General features: G+C 39.9%; 1 protein-coding gene and 1 pseudogene across 1 annotated transcript in view; one reads left to right on the plus strand and one right to left on the minus strand.

Annotated features, from left to right (window-relative positions):
• Positions 1-1,508: 1,508 nt before the first annotated feature.
• Positions 1,509-2,119, minus strand: LOC103747177 (annotated as a pseudogene).
• A 536-nt stretch (positions 2,120-2,655) lies between these two features.
• The window catches only part of Topaz1 (testis and ovary specific PAZ domain containing 1), a 64,064-nt gene continuing 47,395 nt past the window's right edge, over positions 2,656-19,324 (plus strand). The window contains exons 1-4 of the mRNA XM_008849487.3: positions 2,656-2,869; positions 3,660-6,084; positions 10,801-10,865; positions 12,176-12,294. Coding sequence (XP_008847709.1) covers positions 2,656-2,869; positions 3,660-6,084; positions 10,801-10,865; positions 12,176-12,294 — 2,823 coding nt within the window. The remainder of the gene's footprint in view (positions 2,870-3,659; positions 6,085-10,800; positions 10,866-12,175; positions 12,295-19,324) is intronic.

The following is a 19,324-nucleotide window of genomic DNA, read 5'->3' on the forward strand; positions in this document are numbered from 1 at the left end:
CAATTGAAAACAGTGGTAGCAGGAGACTGACTATTCACATATGGGCCACATCAGGCAGGATCCAAAAGAACAAGTTTAAACTCAGTTTTAATCTTTGAGCAAAGGATATTCAGGAAGGGTCGAGTTGGGGGATGCTAGGATCCTTTCACTAGAGAGGCACAATCTGGCAACCTGTGAAGCTTGACTGAACTAGTCTAAGAATGGAGGCATGAATAAATTTAGAAATGTGATGCAGTGGATCAAAGTGTGGAGGCTAGAGCCACAGTAATGGCAAAGGGGGTGCAGGAAGAATGACAAATACAAAGTAGAACCAAGCAGATTTTTAAAAATTTACTAAACAACATTTATTTTATATTGTGATAGAACATGTGAATTGCAGAAGAGTCATAAGCCTCATTAGGGAAAGCTATAAATCCTTTAAAGTGCCCAACTAACCCTAAATTGGCAGCCTGGCCTTGCTTAAGTCTTAACAACTGATTGCTCCCTGGATTGAGGGAGACTTTAGGAGCCAGCCTGCCTCCTTTAGCTTGCCTACCTGAGAAAATAATCTTGGAGAGAGCCTCAAGGACACTAGACTCTGGCACAAAGTTAACTCTTGCAGCTGTGTGCAGAATTCCTCCAAAGTGGAAACCATCCCTCCCTTTGATGCAGATGCCATCTTCATGCATCAAGGCCTCCACTGTGTCCTCTGAATAAAAGGTCATGTTCCTTGTCTGTTGCAGGTCTGGCTCTGGTTCTTATTTCTTAACTTTAAACTCCTTCCTTTTCTGCCCTTCTAAATCTAACAAAAAGGGCTCAAGCAGACTTAATTTAGAAAACAGAAAACAGGGGCTGGAGAGATGGTTTAGCAGTTAAGAGCACTGGCTGTTCTTGCAGAGGACCCAGGTTCGGTTCCCAGCACCCACATGGTGGCTAACAGTTGTCCCTGGATCCAGTTCCAATGGATCTGACGCCCTCACAAAGTTAACTCTTGCAGCTGTGTGCAGAATTCCTCCAAAGTGGAAACCATCCCTCCCTTTGATGCAGATGCCATCTTCATGCATCAAGGCCTCCACTGTGTCCTCTGAATAAAAGGTCATGTTCCTTGTCTGTTGCAGGTCTGGCTCTGGTTCTTATTTCTTAACTTTAAACTCCTTCCTTTTCTGCCCTTCTAAATCTAACAAAAAGGGCTCAAGCAGACTTAATTTAGAAAACAGAAAACAGGGGCTGGAGAGATGGTTTAGCAGTTAAGAGCACTGGCTGTTCTTGCAGAGGACCCAGGTTCGGTTCCCAGGACCCAGATGACAGCTAACAACCAACTGTAATATGGGTTCCAGGGGATCCAACACCCTCTTCTGACTTCCTCTGGCATTGCACAAACAAGGCCATACATATATTCATATACTTTAAAATAATATATTTTTAAAACAGAAAAAAATAATATCACAGCTCAAGATACAGAGTTCAAGGCAAGGAAAAACCATCTAAGGAAAAAATTTAAAAACACGAAAGAGACTGCACAGCTTGGGTCAGGGCTCTTGACTGGAGACATGCTTTGAGTAGGTTTCTTGAAAATACTTTTAAAAGCTGTGGGGGTTTTCCAGAGCTCAGCTGCATGTATGTTCAAAGGGCTATCAATATTGGGTTCTCTTAATAGTCTCTGGATAGTGAACAAGATGGTCCTACGTCATACAAGGGCAGACCACTTGTCCTTGAGGATGTCCAGGCAGCTGGTACCCTGTGTATCCATGTTGGAGTGGTGTGAGGAACTTCACTGTGGGTGTGTCTTAGGGTAGGTTAGGAAACTCTAGGGAGAATTTATTCCTCAGATCTTTATATGGATGGTGCCTATCCATTTGAAAGTTTGTTTGTCTGAGGAAGTCAGAGGAAGGCAGAAATTCCTTTATCAGCAGGCGTCATGAGGGTCAGCAGTTCCTGCTGTGGCCTCTTGCACACAGGGCCTTGGGTGGCGACCCGTTGTGCTCAGATCCTTTGGGATGGCAGCGACGCTGGCATTGGCTGGGTCGCACGTTTGGGGAGGTGGGGGATCCTGGCGGCGCTGGCAGGGAGACAGGGGCGTGGACACCACTGCAACTGCCTCAAGCAGATTTGATGAACATGTATGAAGCCGTAAGAGCATTCCGAAGCTTATATCCACCAGCACCAGAGGATCAACCTTTGAGCGAAAGAGAAACCACGTAAGTTTGAGTTGTCTCTAGGGTAGCTGGGCACGTGCACTGGGAAGAGGGCTACGACGGCCCCCAGGAAACTAGGGGTCAGTAGAGTGGTTAGTCAGGGTGTGAGGAGTGCCTGCTGCGACAAGGCGCCCCGAACTCTTGAAGAAGTTCCAGACTTTTGGGAGAAGGAAGCCCACCAAGCGCCACCACAAACCTGAGTAACGTGATCCCGACACCTCAGGACACCGCGAGGAGCCCTCTGAGGGAGCATGCAGACAAGTAGACCACGAGGTCCCCAGCCAGTTGCTCCCAGCCCAAGCAGCCAGGCTGCTCCACTTCCGCTTCCGGCAGGGTCTAGTAGGCTGTCGGTGAGCAGAGAGGCGAGGCCTAGGGCCGACAGTAGCCTGTGTCCTGCGGCAGGAGCGGCATTCCCAGGCCTGGTAGGCTTCGCTGAGAGGCCGGGTGGGCGGTTTTGGGTGGCAGTGGGCAGCGGTGGGCAATGCGGCCACCAGCGCCGCCCCCAGGCCCAGCCACCTCCCCAGAGCGCGAAGGTAAAGCGCGAAGCCTGAGGAAGCGAGGCCTTCCGCTGATTCCAGAGCCAGGCGAGATGGGGAGCTGCAGCCTTGAGACCCGGGGACGTGAGGAGAGCAGACAGAAGAGGAGAGTGGTGGCCCAGACGTCTAGAAGAGAAGAGGCCGAAGGTGACATGTTGGGTGAGGCATTCCGGGCCTGGAGAGTGCGGGGGCGGGGGGGGGGCAGTGGAGGGCGGAGCTCCTTTTGAACCCGAGAGTACATAGTGAGAAAGCTCTTGGAGGTCACTCCTCCAGCCTTTGCACCTCATCTGGCTCCGTCTTTGGTTTACTACTAACCCTTAATTGGATTGTGTGGTCTTTACCAATGCAGGCAAGGTGGAAAGGGTTTCGTAATAAAGGTGTTTGCCCATTGAGGAACCCATCATTACAGTAGAAGGAATTTCTAGTGGTTCCGTTTGACTAGCATGAAATGCTAAGGGTTTTTCATAGAATTTATAGAAGTTTATTGTAGTTCTTTAGCAGAAATTAGATCTTTAAGCCGGGCATGGTAGTGCACACCTATAATCCAGCAGATGAGAGGCTGAAGCAGGAAAATCTCAAATTCGAGATCAGCTGGGAGCTGTGCAATGAACCTTTTTTTTTTTTTTTTTTTTTTTTAAATTAGCGGGGTGTGGTGGTGCACACCTTTAATCTCAGTACTGGGAAAGGAGAGGCAGGCAGATCTCTGTGAGATCGAGGCCAGCCTGGTCTACATAGCAAGTTCCAGACCAGTTGGGGATACAGGGAGACCGTCTCAAAAAAAAGTTTAATATAAAAATCAGTGTGTATTTCTAAACCACTCTTCAGGAAATAAGAATGTATGGCATCACCCTTTTTTTTTTTTGTCAACTGGTATTGCTTTTTTCAGATACAACTGGTATTGTATACAAGCATACAAATGTTTTCTGGTATATTTTCTTGTTTTGATCAGCCAACGAAAAAGGAAAAGTTAATGAAGCCGCAAGTGATGAACCACAGCCAGGGATTGACCTGGTAAGAAAGGCACCATTATCCAATTCAGAATCTTTACAAACAGTGGAGTGCAGTGAATTTCAAAATATGGCTTTCTTGCAGTCTTTGACTAAGGAAGATTTGGTAGAAGGTATTAAAAGAAGAATTCGAATTAAAAAATTTAAAAGTTTAGAAAACCCACCTCTCAAAATAACTAAAAGTGAGGCAACACAAAATATTCAGGTTGAATTCCAAGATGAACTGTACAAGAGTACTCCAAAATATTCTTGCAACAGCTTGTCAACTGGAGTTGGAAAAAAATCCGATTCTGTATCATATGATTACAATTTCCTCCATTCCAAGAGTTGTAATAATGAAAACAACTTTGAACATAAATCCAATAGTGTATGTATACACATAGCAGAGAATTCTTTGAAGTCAAAGAAAGAAAACCTTAGGAGTCTTTCAGAGAAGAGTGACACAGATATTGTTCCTAATCTCTTAGAAACTGAAGAAAATGTAATAGGAGCAAATAAGTTAGTGCCTGAAGAAAATCATTTGTACCAAAATAAAAACAATGGCTTACTTTCTTACCTTCAAGCTGAAAAACATAAACACTCAGGGGAGGAGAGCAGTGTTGGGCGAAAACACAGGAAGAAGATGAAGTTGTCTGATGAAGAAAAAGTTATTGAGTTTAACTTCTCTAATGTGTGTAACAAGTCTGAGTTGATGTTCCAGGAAAAACATTTTGGTATGGAAGGGAAAGAAGTAGAGCCCTTAGAGCCAAAAAAAAATGTTTTAAAGGCTTTAAGAAAGAACCATAATACACTTTCTCCAGTGGATCATTTATGTCTCCCAGAAACAACAGGAAAAACAACAAGACCCAAACATCATGTAAATGCTATGTTTCAGAAAAACCTTGAATCACATTTGAAAGAAGAGATGAAGAATGCTTCAGAGTCTTTAGGATACAAAAGAATGGAGCCAGAAGAGTATTTTAAGTCTATAACTAGCTCTACAGTCATACCACCCAGTGATAGCCATCATGTTGAAAAGAGATCTTCACGGGAGGACTTGAGAAGTGAAACTGAAGCATCAAAGGAAAGCTGTCGCAGAATAATACCAATGACTGGTAAAAGAATTTGGCCTTTTTATTCTTGTGCTAGAATATCTGCCCATTGTTGGAAAAAGACTCCCTTGCCAGACTCAAATTACTTATATCCTGGGTCTCTGGAAAATGTTAGGCAACATGATTCTCTTAAACACCAAACAAACCAGACCTATTTAACTGACTCCAAATTGTTACAAAACTCCTTAGCAGAAAAAAACAGGGAGTTGTCAAGTAAAGAAAAGTGTGATTCTGATATAAATTGTTTGTCTCCAGTTTCTTCAGTAGAACCTATTTTGATTGTTATGAAGGAAGCTGTAATTGGTGATAAAAGGATAAGCCCAGATGAACCCAGCAGAAATGCATCAGAGATAGTTTCTAACACTACTGAAGATACTCAGTCAACTAATGTAACAGGAAATAAGAAAAAGAGAGGGAATTTAACAAAACTTAATTTGACAATGGCTTCCCAAGAGGGCCAAGAAGGAAATAACTCTACAAACAAAGCTGTTCATCGAAAAGCTTATGGTACTAAGCAAACACTTGTGGCTCCAGACTTAATTAAAATATTAAATGCAAGACGACTGACTAATTTTAAAATCCCTTTACTAAAGAACAAGAGAGGAAAAAGAAAAGAAGTAAATGCCAAGTCATCAGAGAGAGAAGCTTACAGTCCCCTAGAACTACTTGACAGTTTATCTGGAGTAGAAGAAAAACAAAATAGGAATAAAGAAAATGTCTGCACAGCAACTTCAGGACCTCAGTCTTTGAGCATACATAGTAGTATAACACCAGGGCAAGCTAGTTCTCACTCATTCTACAGTAAGAATTCCTGTACTTCTCCAAGCTTTACAAAGAAAGGTTATGATAATAAAGCATGCAATCACATCTCTGAACCAGGCAACATTATTTCTAATAAGGAGCCTATTTCTCTTACAATTGAAAAAAATACCTTTTCTTGTGATCCTGGGTATATTGAACAAAGTTCCTTCTGCTCTAAGGAACAAAGAACATTTGAGCCAATTTCCTCTGAAGTTTGTGGTAGAAAAATGGCTAAGAGCATTTCAAAACTCAAAGTGGAGTTTCCAGATATTCTTAAAGCCTATGAAGATGATGTCCTCTTGATTGATGTAATTCAAGATGACCCAGAGCTCTTTGGAATCTCCAATGAAGGGGATCTCTCATTTGCTTCAGAAGTCTCCAAGATAAGCCAGAAGCCCGGTATATCTGAAGAGCACCAATCAGCAGACCTTAAGCACGTGCATCTTCCAAGGAAAACAGATCCAAGCAATTTGAGGTATGTATGTTCAAGTATACCTTTTGGTGCAGATTATTGTTTGGGGTTCAAAGCACCCTGTTCTTAGGTATCACTAATTTATCTACTGATTATTGAAGCTCCATTTTAAAATACAGTTATTAAATATAGCATACTAATGCTGATATCCGAAAGTGTCATGCTAAAATAAAGCAATGTATATATCTCTAGGAGATTTAAAGCAGATTAACTTTTTTAAAAATCTAAAAATTATAAAGTAATTTTCAACCATCAGTTGAGTTCTTCATTCATGTTCTTCATTATAAATATGCAGATAAGCTCACTTTAGCCAGTGATATGAATTAGACCACTTTTTTCTGGATTCCTTGTTAGATTAAAAAAAATTCATCTTTCAGGGAACAGAGAAGCCTTGGCATTTATTTGAGATAAGACTTGGAAGTAAAATCAAAACTTGCTTTTCCAGAAGAAAACAATATAAATGTTTTCCATGTTTTACTTTTTTTTTTTTTTTTTTTTTTTTTTTTTTTTTTTTTTTTTGCATGTATATGAGTGCACCCGTGTCGTGCAGTGCCACGGAGATCAGAAGAGGGTTCCCAGCTAGCCTGGAACTCACTATGTAGACCAGGTTGGCCTTGATTTTATAGAGATCTGCCTAAATGCATGTTTTACTTTTAAGAAGAATGTTTTTAAATAATTATTTGCCAACAATAGGAATAGCTTGCCTAAAGCAACTTTATCACAGCCAAGTAGTAACCTTCATGCAGGAATGTAATCCTTTCTGGTTGGTGCAAAATTAATATACTATCACATTTTGCTAAATTTTTATAATCTTTCATGCTCTGATTTGTATTTACATACTACATTTAAATATTGGAATGTTTCATGAGTAGACTCAAAAGGTAATATAAAAACACATTCCACTAAGATTCAGTGGTGCCTAACTTAAATTTCTGTTATTTATAATTATCTTTGGGATAGCATACTCTTTTCAATATTAATCGTACTTTGGGAACTTGTAATTTATCACCAAATTGAACATTTTCTACTTTTACCTGTGTAATGAGGATGATAACCTGCCCATTTTAAAAATGGGAAAAATTATGACACATTGTCATTTGCCAAAGGTCACACTACTAGTAAAGGTATCTGAACTTAAGCCTGAACTTATTTTGGGGTGGAAGGGTTGGCATGGGGTTTTTTGGGTTTTGTGGGGCACTTTTTTGGTTGGTTGGTTGGTTTTTGTTTTGTTTTGGTCCTGAGGCAGGGTCTGCCTATAGCCTCAGCTGGCCTGGAACTGGCCATGTACACCAGGCTGGCCTTGATCTCACAAAGATTTGCCTGCCTCTGCCTCCTCAGTGCTAGGATTAAAGGTGTGCACTACCACACTTGGTAACTTAATTCTAAAACTAGTAGTTAAGTCTTTACTTGTCTGGACATGGTGGCCTGCCTCTGCCTCCTGAGTGCTGGAATTAAAGGCATGTGCTACCATGCTACTTTAGTGTTTTTTTTTTATTTTTGATATTTTTAATTAATTTTTTATTTTATGTGTATGAGTGTTTTGTCTGTAAATACATCTGTGTTTGCAATACCTGTAGAGGCCAGAAGAGGGCATTGGATCCACCTGGAACTGGAATTACAGGTGGTTGTTAGCCACCATGTTCATGCTGGGAACCAATCCTAGGTCCTCTGCAAGCAGCCAATGCTCTTAACTACTGAACTATCTCTCCAGCCCCCTGACTTTTTTTTTAATGTGTATGAGTGTTTTGCCTGCATATAAGTAAACCCATATGTGCATTACCAGGGTGTTATATCCCCTGAAACTGGAGTTATCGATGATTGTTAGCTGCTATGTGGATGTTGGGCACTGAACTAGGTCCTTGGCAAGAGCAGCCAGTGCTCTTAACCACTGAGCTATCTTTCCAGCCCCTCATCCTATTTGAATAATTGAACCACGGTGGCTAACTTTCCAAAGGACACCAGCATCTAAGTGCCAGAACTAAGACCTGAACTCTGTAGTCATCTGCTCCAGGCCGCCCTCCAAAACAGTATTCTGGGAGAACATCATTCTGGTTCCTTCTGTAGCTTTCATTCCATTACTCTGTAAATTACTATAGAATATTATTTTACTTACAATCCTTTTTCCTCTCATTTCTTCTCTTGAAAGTAGTAGGTAGGATAGCATGAAGAAGTATCATTGTGATTTTTTACTGTTTTCAGGCCACGCAAACCATTATTTCCTGCATTTGCTACAATAGTATTGTGCTTGATCAAGCAATGGTTTACTGTATCAGAAAACCTAGTACTTAACAGCAGGGCATCAGCCCAGGGAAACTCTAGCCCAATGACTTGAATATTGTGATATTCCTCTGCTTACGCTCACTGCTTTCTGTAGGATAATTGTTACAGAATATTTGTGGCAGTCCTATCCAGAAATAGAATATGAATGCATAATGGATGACCATGACCGCAATCAACTAGTCTCTCAAGCAATAATGTCTTCAGTTTTTTAAAGTTTTGTGTGTCTTTCTGGCTGTTTCTGCTACATGTGTTCAGGTGCCCTTGGAGGCCAGAAGAGATCGTGGAACCTTTTTTGCTAGTAATTACTCTAAAACAGTCATCTTCAAATGTTTTTTGTCAATTATGTCCTGTAATAATGTGTTTTAGATTACAATCCAGTGCACTGGGTTTATATTTTCTTTACTATGAGTGATACACTCTCATATTTTGTATTTTTAAAAATTTTTTTTGAGAATTTCATACATGAGTATTATATTTGCATTATTTCTATACCTCCCAGTCCCCTTCCACCTCCTCCCCTGTCCCCTTACTCCCTCACAATTTCCTGTCCTCTTCTTTGATTATTATTGTTAAATATACGTATATAATGCACTCTTTTTTAAATTCTGGTTGAGTATTATGTAACTTGAATAATGCTGTGGTAGAGGATAAATTTCTCTGTATAGTTCTTCAGAATTGGTTTCAATCTATTACTCTTTTCTCCTTGTATCCTTTATAATTTCCTTCCCTATTCCACCAGTACAGAACTAAACTTTCACACCACCAATATAAAATCATAATATATTTTGATCACTTTAGTGTGTGTGTGTGTGTGTGTGTGTGTGGTGCTGGGAGTTGAACTTGGGGCTTTACACATGTTAGGCAAGGACTCTACCACAGAGCTGTATTTCCAGCCCCAACTTTACTTTTTTTTTTTTTAACTTAGGTGAATTTAACCTCTTGTGTGTCTTGAACGCAAAACTAGCCTGCTTATAGGAATGCCATGTTCAATTTTATTTTCCTTTCAAGTTAGCTATTCACAATGAAAAGTTTCTTATATCTGTATAAATTATACTAGCAGTATTATAAATACTGGATTAACACTTTGAAGTTGAAGCAGTAGCTGCTATACCTATTTATAAATGGAACTTTTGGGATGACTAGAAAGTACAGAAACATCACTTATTGAGTCACATAATCTCCATCATTCTGTCACCTAAACATCTCTATTAATGGAAATTATTCATCCCCATTCCCACTTTTACTACTTAACTGCCTTTCTTGTAGATTATTATAGTAAGATCCTGATTAATAGTCCCCAACTCATGTAATATATTCTGAAGTAGAACTTGATCTACCAGTGACTTTTTTTAGAGCACTTTACTGGCTCTCAGCCACCTGAAGACAGAGACTGGGTTGCTTGGTATTGCCTTTTTAAGGCTCTTGCTGGGTCTCTGTAGTCCTTCTTTGACAACTATGGTACTGGAGAAAAAAATGGGTGTTCATCTTTTCTTTGTGCTTTCATGTATTAAGTTTTAATCTGAGGGTTTTTTATTTTTAAACATTTATTTTTAGCTTATTTATGTGTATAAATATTTTTCCTGTATGTACATAAGTGCACCCATGTGTGCATGCAATGCCCAGGAAGGTCAGAAGAGGGCATGGATTCCCTGGAACTGGAGTTAGAGACAGTGGTTAGCTGCTATGTGGGTGCTGGGAACTGAAATCTGGTCCTTCGCAAGAGTAGCCAGTGCTCTTAACTGCCAAGCCATCTCTCCAGCCCCCTTGCCTGAGTTTTTAAAAATGGAATAATGGTTATCCATTTGTGTTTGCGTGTCTCCCATATGTGGCTTTCATTTCTTGAGCTTTGGATTTAAGTATATATCCTTTAATCCTCACAATATCCTTACAGATAAGTGTTATTCTCATTTATAGATATGATTAGACTCAAATAAATTTAGTGTTTTTCCCACAGTTAACAGTAAGTGTCAGAACAGTTTGGAAACCTGGATTAAGCTAAACTCTGGTTTCTGTAGCCTTAACTTTTAGATTACAAACTGCACTTAGGAACAATAACAAGCAAAATACCCTAAACTGCACTCAAACTCTTTTTAGATTGGGGACAAGATATATACACATATGCTTCAAAATAGAAGGTAAACACTCTCTTGCATTGGTATAATTCTTTTAAAATGTTTAAATGTACATCTCGTCAGGTTCTTCCTGAGTAACAAAGTTGGGGTGGTAACACTCCCTAAGAAGGGCAGCATACTCTGATTAAAGAGCCAAGAGAGAATCTGGGCAAATGTGCTGGGTTCTGAGCCCGTGTATTGGAATCTCTGTCCTGAGGACCTGAGGATGTTCACCAACTGTCGAAGCTAGTGTTGTATAGTGCTTTTAGAACCAAATCATTCTGTTGAATGTGCAATGGTACATGTTTGAACTCTGTTTGCTTTATAGTAAAGAACTTGCTGTGCTGGACCCTGGATTACTGAAGTTGGAGATCTGTGCTTCCTTGTCAGCAGGTAAAATTTGGTACTTTAAAAACAAGAAATACTGAAATATCTGCATGTCTCTGTTCAGGCCTAGTCAGAATTCATTCAAGTGGGAAGGTTTTCATTTAGCATCTGCTAACTGTGTGTCAGAGTTTGTCAGTTTTCCTCAGTTTTAGCTGACTAATTAGAAGATCAAATTTTGAGATATTTACTGTTTTAATTAATGTATAACTTTGTTGTGTGTTCTTTACAAAAGGTAGTTGACCTTTGTAATCTTTCAGTCTTATTTTGAAATTGAAATATATATTAACGTTATCTTAAATCTGTCCTTGAAAAATCACAATTGATAGATAATCATAATTTTAAGTACATGAACTATAACAATGTAAAAGGTAATTTTTAACTTTGACTTGGGTTATAAAAACATTTTTAGCTGGGCATGGTGGCATACACCTTTAATCCCAGCACTCAGGAGGTAGAGGCAGGCGGATCTCTGAGTTCAAGGCCAGCCTGGTCTACACAGTGAGTTTTAGGACAGCTGGGGCTACAGGGAGACCCTGTCTCAAAAAGACCAAAAAAATTTTTTTAGTGTTGCTGGGTGTGGTGGCTTAGGCCTTTAATCCCAGCACTTAAGAGGCAAAGGCAGGTGGAATTCTGTGAGTTCAATAGTGAGTTGCAGGATAGCCAGGACTACACAGTGAGAAGACCCTTCCTCATACTTAAAAAAAAAAAAATTAGGGCCAGTGAGATAGCTCAGTAGGTAAAAGTAGTTGCTGCCCAGCCTCATCTGAGTTCAATCCACAGAATCCACTTTAGGTAGAAGGAGAGAAACAAATCCTGCAAGTTTTCCCCTGACCTCCACAGGTACACTGTGGTATGTGTGCGCACGTGTACACATGTACACACACACAAAAAAAAAATAAATCTATGGCAGTCAGTTCCTTAAAAAAAATTTTTAAGACAGGACCTTACTATGTAGCCCCAGCTGACCTGGAACTTCACTATGTAGACCAGGTTAGCCTTAAAGACCAGGTTAGCCTTGAATTCACAGAGATCACCTGCCTCTACCTCCTGAGTTCTGGGATTAAATTTGCCACCAAACCTAGCAAAAATATTTTAAATAGCTGGAACATGAGAAAGGTTTTCAAATATCTTACTCTCAGTCATTTTTATACCATGTGGTACAGTTCTTTAGGTAACAAGTTAGGAACTACATAATTTGCTAAAGCTCTACTTCATTTGTCACAGGAGGCCTTGAGAACTTCTGAATCCTAAGTTCTATAGAGCATCTTTGTTTATTTTGTTTAAAGCTTCTATAGTTGAATATTGTTTTTCTCCAGCAAAAAAGATAAAGTGTGATTCCAAAGGTGCAGTCATTTCCTTAGAAGAGACCAAGGAGATTGTTGAAAATGAAAATCTAGGAGACCTCAGTGAGCAAAATTCAGACTTGGATGAAAAGGTACTGAAGAATCTTGTGTATTTTCTTATTTGTGATCTTAGATAGTAACAATGCAGAAATTAATCTTAACAGTACTGTGAGGCGACAAACATAACTACTTTTCATTGAATGAAAGAACCGCATCACTCTGGTGAGATGACAGACCTATTGATGGCTTATGTAATCACAGTATAAACAGAATTCCTTGTCTGAGAAAAATAGAATGTACTGCATACATATGTAGCTTTTCATCATCCTGAAGTTCATCACAAACTGATGTAAGACTTTCTAAATAAAATGTCACATTTCCTAGCCTCATTAAACATGAAGTATTGGATGTTATCTGATGTTCCTTGAAATTTTTTAATATCATAGTACCTTTGGCCATGAATGTATCAGTTATACATCCACAGATGTAGAAGACAGGAATTGCAGCTAAGCCTAACTTGTTGGAACATACTGCTGATACACAATATGGGGAAACCCCTTGTGATCAAGTTCTTTGTTAAATTTTCTGGACTGGGGATGAAGCTCAGGGGGCAAAGTGTTAGACTAGAATTTGCAAGGCCCTGAGTTCTATCCGCAGCACTCCAAAAAAAAAATAGATAACATGTATAATTGTCTGAACCTTTTCATAGTGTAATTGATTCCTAAGCAACTCTTTCATACTTCTTTACCCTTAAACCTTGAATTGCTTGTCATTACTCTGCACAGCTAACAATTTTTTTCCCACTTCACCAAGAAACTGAAGTAAATGGAAAAAATCATCCTAAGTTCCCACCAATATATTAGACTACCTCCCTGCATGCTCCCAGCACTCCAGCTTCTCTCCTGGTACAGTGGATGAAGTAGCCAGGTATAATTCCCTCCACCTCTGCTAGATTCCATCTCTTTACCATCTTAAGATTCTGTTCTAGAACTCTCTCTTCACTACTGAATCATTCTCATTAACATATAAATATACCTTTCTCTCATCTGTACATGGAACAAAACCTCCTGGCCCTTTTGAGCTGTCATCTGGCCTCCAAGAATGTTTGTCTATACCATTATCTCCAGTTTCTATCTTCCATATTGAAAAGGTCTTCACCCTCCACCAGAACTACTCATCTTAACCACTCCAATGACACCCTCATTGCTGATTGTATTGATAGATCTCAGTCTTCATCTTCACCTCCCACCAGCATTTGACAGCTCTTTCTTTGAAACTTTTTTCACTTGCTTTCCAGAGTAAGCATACTTGCCATGTTCATTCTCTGCTTTTGTCTGCCACCTCCCAGTTTGGTAGTTTCTCCCAGTCTCCTTGACCTGTACACATTGGAGTGACCCAGAGCCCAAACCATGGGTCTGTTTTTTTCTACTAGATTTGCTCCCTAGCATTGTCTCATTCAAATTCGTTGCATAAATAATATGTGCTAAGTTGTTCAAATTTGTATCATTAGCCCAGACCCCTCTGAAAAACAGATCTTTATTTCTCTTCACCTACTTGCTTTCCCTCTTGGCTGTTCAGTTAGGCATTTAAAACTTAACTCTTTAAAAACTCTCAGCTATACATCCCCTCCCCTACCACAAATCAACCTCCACTATAACCTCCTTCTCTGTTAATGACAGCCCCATCCTTTTCAATTACAAGTCTCAAAATCTTGGCTTTCTTTTTTACCTCATCCATATCCAGACTATAAGGAGATGCTGCTGGTTTTACCTTCATGTGATATCTAGAAACTTTCTACTTTTTATACCCCATCAACACTACACAAGTCCAGACCAGTATCACTTGCTGTCCAAGTTATTGCAGTAGTTTCCTGAAGATCTTCTGCCTCACGTCTTGCTCTCTTGTCATTTATTCTCAGTACCACAGAACTTTTTAAATTATTTATTTAATAACCACATAATTAGAAGAAGCATTTCATTACAATAGCATTGACATATTCAATAACAATTTCCAGAGCTAAGATGCATCTCTTTCAAAATTGGCTATAAAATTTTAGGTTTACCATTGAATTAATACAGTTATACAATATTGTACTCAGAATAAACCCTGTAAGACATAAAATTGAATGAGGTTTTAACCTTTAAAAAAGATCTCCATTTCATTTAAAATATACTGTTTCATACAGTAAAACTCATTTTTAATGCAAGTAACACTTAGATGTTTGCACACGTCTCTAATCTCTATATATCTGATTATTACTAGTCACAGTCAGTTACTTTCTGAGATCCTTGGCACCTGAGCATGGATATAAAGTCATCAGGTATATTTCAATGGTAATGTTTTTCATATCTACTAATTAATATAAAGCAAATTTTTTATGTTTCTTCCTCAAATATAACTCATTTTTAATTGATTTGTGTGTGTGTGTATTTCATACAGAACATCTCAAACAATCTTATTCATCTGTATACCCACATCCCAAATGACACTCCCACACACACTGGATCCCATATACTCTGGCATCCCTGTTACTGTCCACTGTGTTGTCAGTGCCCCCAGCTGTTTCCCGGTGCTTATCCATCCACTGAGTCTAGTCAGCCTATCTAGAGTTCCTTGTTTTAGGAAGATCAGCTGTTCCTCATCTAGCAGCAAGCTGTTGCTAGTATTCCTTTAGATAAAGTTGGAGTCTACTGTTCATTTTCCTAGTTCTATGCTAGGTTACTGTCTGGGAGTCTCTTGGGCCACCCTGGCCAACAACTCAAAAGAAAGGTATCTCCTGTCTGGCATTGATTCTTGACTACAATGGAATTTTTATTGTGTCATTCTTCTACCTCCAACTCTCCAGAAGCTTCTAATATCCATAGCCAAACCTAAAGTCCTTTCTGTAGCCTACAAGACTCTGCGTCTTCCTGAAACCCTTCCCGCCTTGTTACTTCTCTGATCTCTTCTGCTACTCAGTTTGTATTTATCTCTGACCATTCTAACCTCCTTGTTCTTGAAACATGCCAGGCTTTCTCCTACTCCAAGGCATTTTGCCCTTGGCATTTTATCTGCCTGGATCACTATTCCCCTAGACAATAGGATTGCCAATGTTCCTCTTCCCCCTCAGGTCTTTGTTTGTACTTGATGTTCTCAGGAGACCTTCCCTGGCCATCCACCCTAAATTGCAGTGTTCTCCTGTCATGTTTCATGTCCCACCTTCTTGCAGTTATCATGAGCTAGCATACTACAGGTGAAATATCCTTAATTTGAAACACTTGAGTCCAAAAGTCAGATTTCAGAGATTTTAGCATATTTTAATGTTTGGGGAAAATAAGTTTTTGTTTTGAGACAGTGTCTTGCTATGTAGCTTAGGTTCACGTCAGACTTGACAATATACTTGCCTTAGGCTCTGGATTGCTGGAATTACAGGCATGTACTATCACACACAGCCTTGGAATGTTTGTGTAGGCTATACCAACTGAGCATACCTAATTCAAATATCCAAGCTCTGAAATGCTTCCAAAGTACTGGAACATCATGTTGGCACTCACAAAGTTTCAAGTTTCAGAACATTTCGGACTTCAGATTATCAGATTATATATGCCCAGCCTAAATACATTTGTTTAGTTTGTTTCCTCCTGCTAGGGTGAAACCTCCTGAAAACAAGAATTTTTGTCCATTTTGTTTAAAGCTTTAATCTTTTGTTTAAAGGTTAATAATTGTTTAGTGAATAAGGAGTATGAACCTCATTTGAAAATGGTCTTTAAGGGCTGGAGAGATGCACTGTAAAGAACACTTAATTCCAGAGGACCCAAGTTCAGGTCCCAGCACCCACATGGTAGTTAACACCCATCTTTAACTCCATGGAGTTCCAGGGACTCTGACACCCTCTTCTGGCCTCTACAGGTATTGTGTACACATTGTGCACTTAGATACATGCAGACAAACACTCAGACACATAAAATAAAAATAAAACTGGGGCTGGAGAGATGGCTCAGTGGTTTAAGAACACTGGCTGTTCTTGCAGAAGACCCAGGTTCGAATCCCAGCACCTACATGGCAGCCAACAACTGTCTGTAACTCCAGTTCCAGGGGATCCAGTGCCCTCTTCTGTCCTCCGTGGGCATTACATGACATGGCTGTACTTATATACATGCAGTCAATACACACACAATAAAAATATTATAAAATAAGAATAAAACCTATTTTTAAAAAAAGGAAAAGAGCCAGGTATGGTGGCACATGCCTTTAATCCCAGCACTCAAGAGGCAGATGGGTCTCTGTGAGTTCAAGGCCAGCCTGGTCTACATAGTGAGTTCCAGGCCAGCTGGGGCTACAGGGAGACCCTGTCTCAAAAAGACCAAAAAAAAAGGAAAAGGAAAAGGGTCTTTAAGGGGCTTGAGAGATGGTGAAATGGTTAAGAGCACTTGATACTCTTCCAATAGCAAAAGGACCTGGATTCAATTCCCAGTGCCCACATGGGGCAGCTCACAGCTGCCTACATACATATGATACACATACATACACTCAGGCACACACACATACACAGAAACTTAACTCAATAAATAAATGTTTTTTTAAAAAAAGAAAATCAGGTTGGAAAGATGGTTCACCAGTTAAGAGCACTGACTGTTCTTGCAGAAGACCTGAGTTCCAATCCCAGCACCCACATGGCTGCTAACAACCATTTGTAACTCCAGTTCCAGGCAATCCAACGCCCTCTTCTGTCCTCCATGTGCATTTCACGACACAGGTACACTTACATATGTGCAGGCAATACACTCATTCACATAAAATTTTTAAAAAAGAATGATCTATAAGTTCTGGGAGTATTATATAACAAGAACAAGAAATTGACAAAGTATTGCTCAACAGTTTGACAAACAACTGGTATTAAGCCTTTCTTATATGCCAGCCAGCTACTCTTAAACGACTAGCATGGATTGTCTCAAGTTATCTCTATGATGTCATGGGGATTGTTTGGCGGTCCTCAGGACTGCCCTCAGGTCAGTGCCAGAACTCACAAAGGTCAACAACCTGTTACCTATGGTTACATTGATGAGAGTAGAATAATATGTAGAGGTTAAAGTCAGAAAGGGAAGAGACACCCAGGGCAGAATCCACAGTGTGATTCCTCCCAGAAACAGCTTGTTGCATTTCACAGGACTACTGCTAGCCAGGGTGCACACCTGGACTCTAGTTGGAGTTTCTACTAGAGTCACTCACAAAGGCCAGGATGGCCTTAGCCCTTCAGTCTCTAGCCCCTCCAGAAGTTGGGTTGATATTAATTACATGACTGAAAGCTGCTAAAACAAATTATACTCTTAATATACACTATCTGCCATGGCCCCAGAACCCCAAATAAATACATACTAGGCAAGACATTCAGAGAGCTTAGAGGTTACCTGCCAGAATCAGACCAAGGGGAAAACTTTAAGAAAAGTGTGGATAGAGGCTAGAGAGATGACTCAGCAGTTAAGTGCACTGACTCTTCTTGCAAATGACCCAGGTTCAAATCCTAGCACCCACAAGACAGCTAATAACTGTCAGTAACTCCAGTTCCAGGGAGTCCGACACCTTCTTCTGTCCTCTGCAGGCATTGCATGACATGGGTACACTTACATGCAGGTAATACACTCATACGCATAAAATATAAATAAATAATAAGTAAATAAATAATTTTAAGAAAGAACGTGGATAACCAAGATTTGCTTAGTTAACCCTTCACTGTTAATGAGGTTTGTACTATGATTTCCTTTTATAAGAGACAGCACTGAGTCAGAGTCTCAGTGATCTTTTTCTGAGGTCATGGACTTCAGTCCCATGACTCTGCCAACAGCAAACTTTTTCTCTAATGGGCCCAGATGATTTGTCTGACTTGTGGGTCATTGGCTTGTACTTGCAGCTACTTAACTGCCATTGTGTCACAGAGCGTAGATAGTATGTATACAAATGGGGGTTGCTGTGCTCACCTGAAATTTCATTTATAAAACCAGGAAGCCCACAAGCCATCATTGTCAGCCCTTCCTCTAAAGCATTGAAAAATAGGACAGAGGGGCTAGAGAGATGGCTCAGCGGTTAAGAACACTGACTGTTCTTGCAGAAGACCCGGGTTTAAATCCCAGCACCCACAAGGCAGCTAACAACTGTCTGTAAGTCCAGTCCCAGGGGATCCAACAGCCTCTTCTGTCCTCTGCTGGCATTGCGTGACATGGGTGCACTTACATGCATGCAGACAATACATGCTTATACATAAAATAAAAATAATATTTAAAAAAATAGTATAGAAACTTACCTATAATGATAACTTGAAAGAACCCACTTTTGGTTTCACTGATTTTCTGTTTTTCTTTTTGCTAGTTCACTCTGATTTTTATGTATACTCCCCCCCCCCCACCCTTTTTTTTTTTTTTTTTTTTTTTTTTTTTTGTCATGTAGCCCCATGGCCTGGAACTCTCTGTGTAGACCAGGCTGGCCTCAGACTCACAGAGACCCACCTGCCTCTGTCTCCCAAGTGCTGGGATTAAAGGTGTATACCACCATGTCCAGCTTTTTCTCTTAGAGTTGCAGCTGAAGCCACTGACTTGAAACATCAGTTTTTTTATTAAGAGAGTTAGTTCTTCTGTGCTGACAGGGATGCAGGGTGAGGCAATTGGAGTACCCCTTCAGTGGATCTATCATTGGCAATTTGGGTAACCCCTTCAGAGGATGATGGCATGATGAGAATAGGAGGTAGGAATTGCTAAGCAGTTATGCTAAAAAGACCCCAAAGAAATGTAGCCAGTTTCTGGGCTAAAAGTAAAAATGTCCTTGGGCCTGTTCACAACACACTGTCTTCCAAAGGCCAAAAATATCGAAACGCCAAAAGTATTTGGGAGCTTGTATCTAATCCTTAAAAGATTTTAGGGTTACTTCTTCAGAGGGGGTAGTGTTGGACGGGAGGGAGTGGGCATGTATTTGATCAAAACACATTATATACAGGTATGATATTCTCAAAGTTTTTGTAAAAGTTAAAAAAAAACTTTAAAAATTTAACCATTTTATTGTTTCATTTATTGGACTGATTATTGGATAGTTGTATTGAATAATAAGGTGTCTAAGAAATGACACAGAAATAAGATTCCATGGAGAGAATAAAAG

Source organism: Nannospalax galili, unplaced genomic scaffold, assembly GCF_000622305.1.
Source record: "Nannospalax galili isolate Female #2095 unplaced genomic scaffold, S.galili_v1.0 scaffold443, whole genome shotgun sequence".
NCBI classification, from domain to species: domain Eukaryota; kingdom Metazoa; phylum Chordata; class Mammalia; order Rodentia; family Spalacidae; genus Nannospalax; species Nannospalax galili.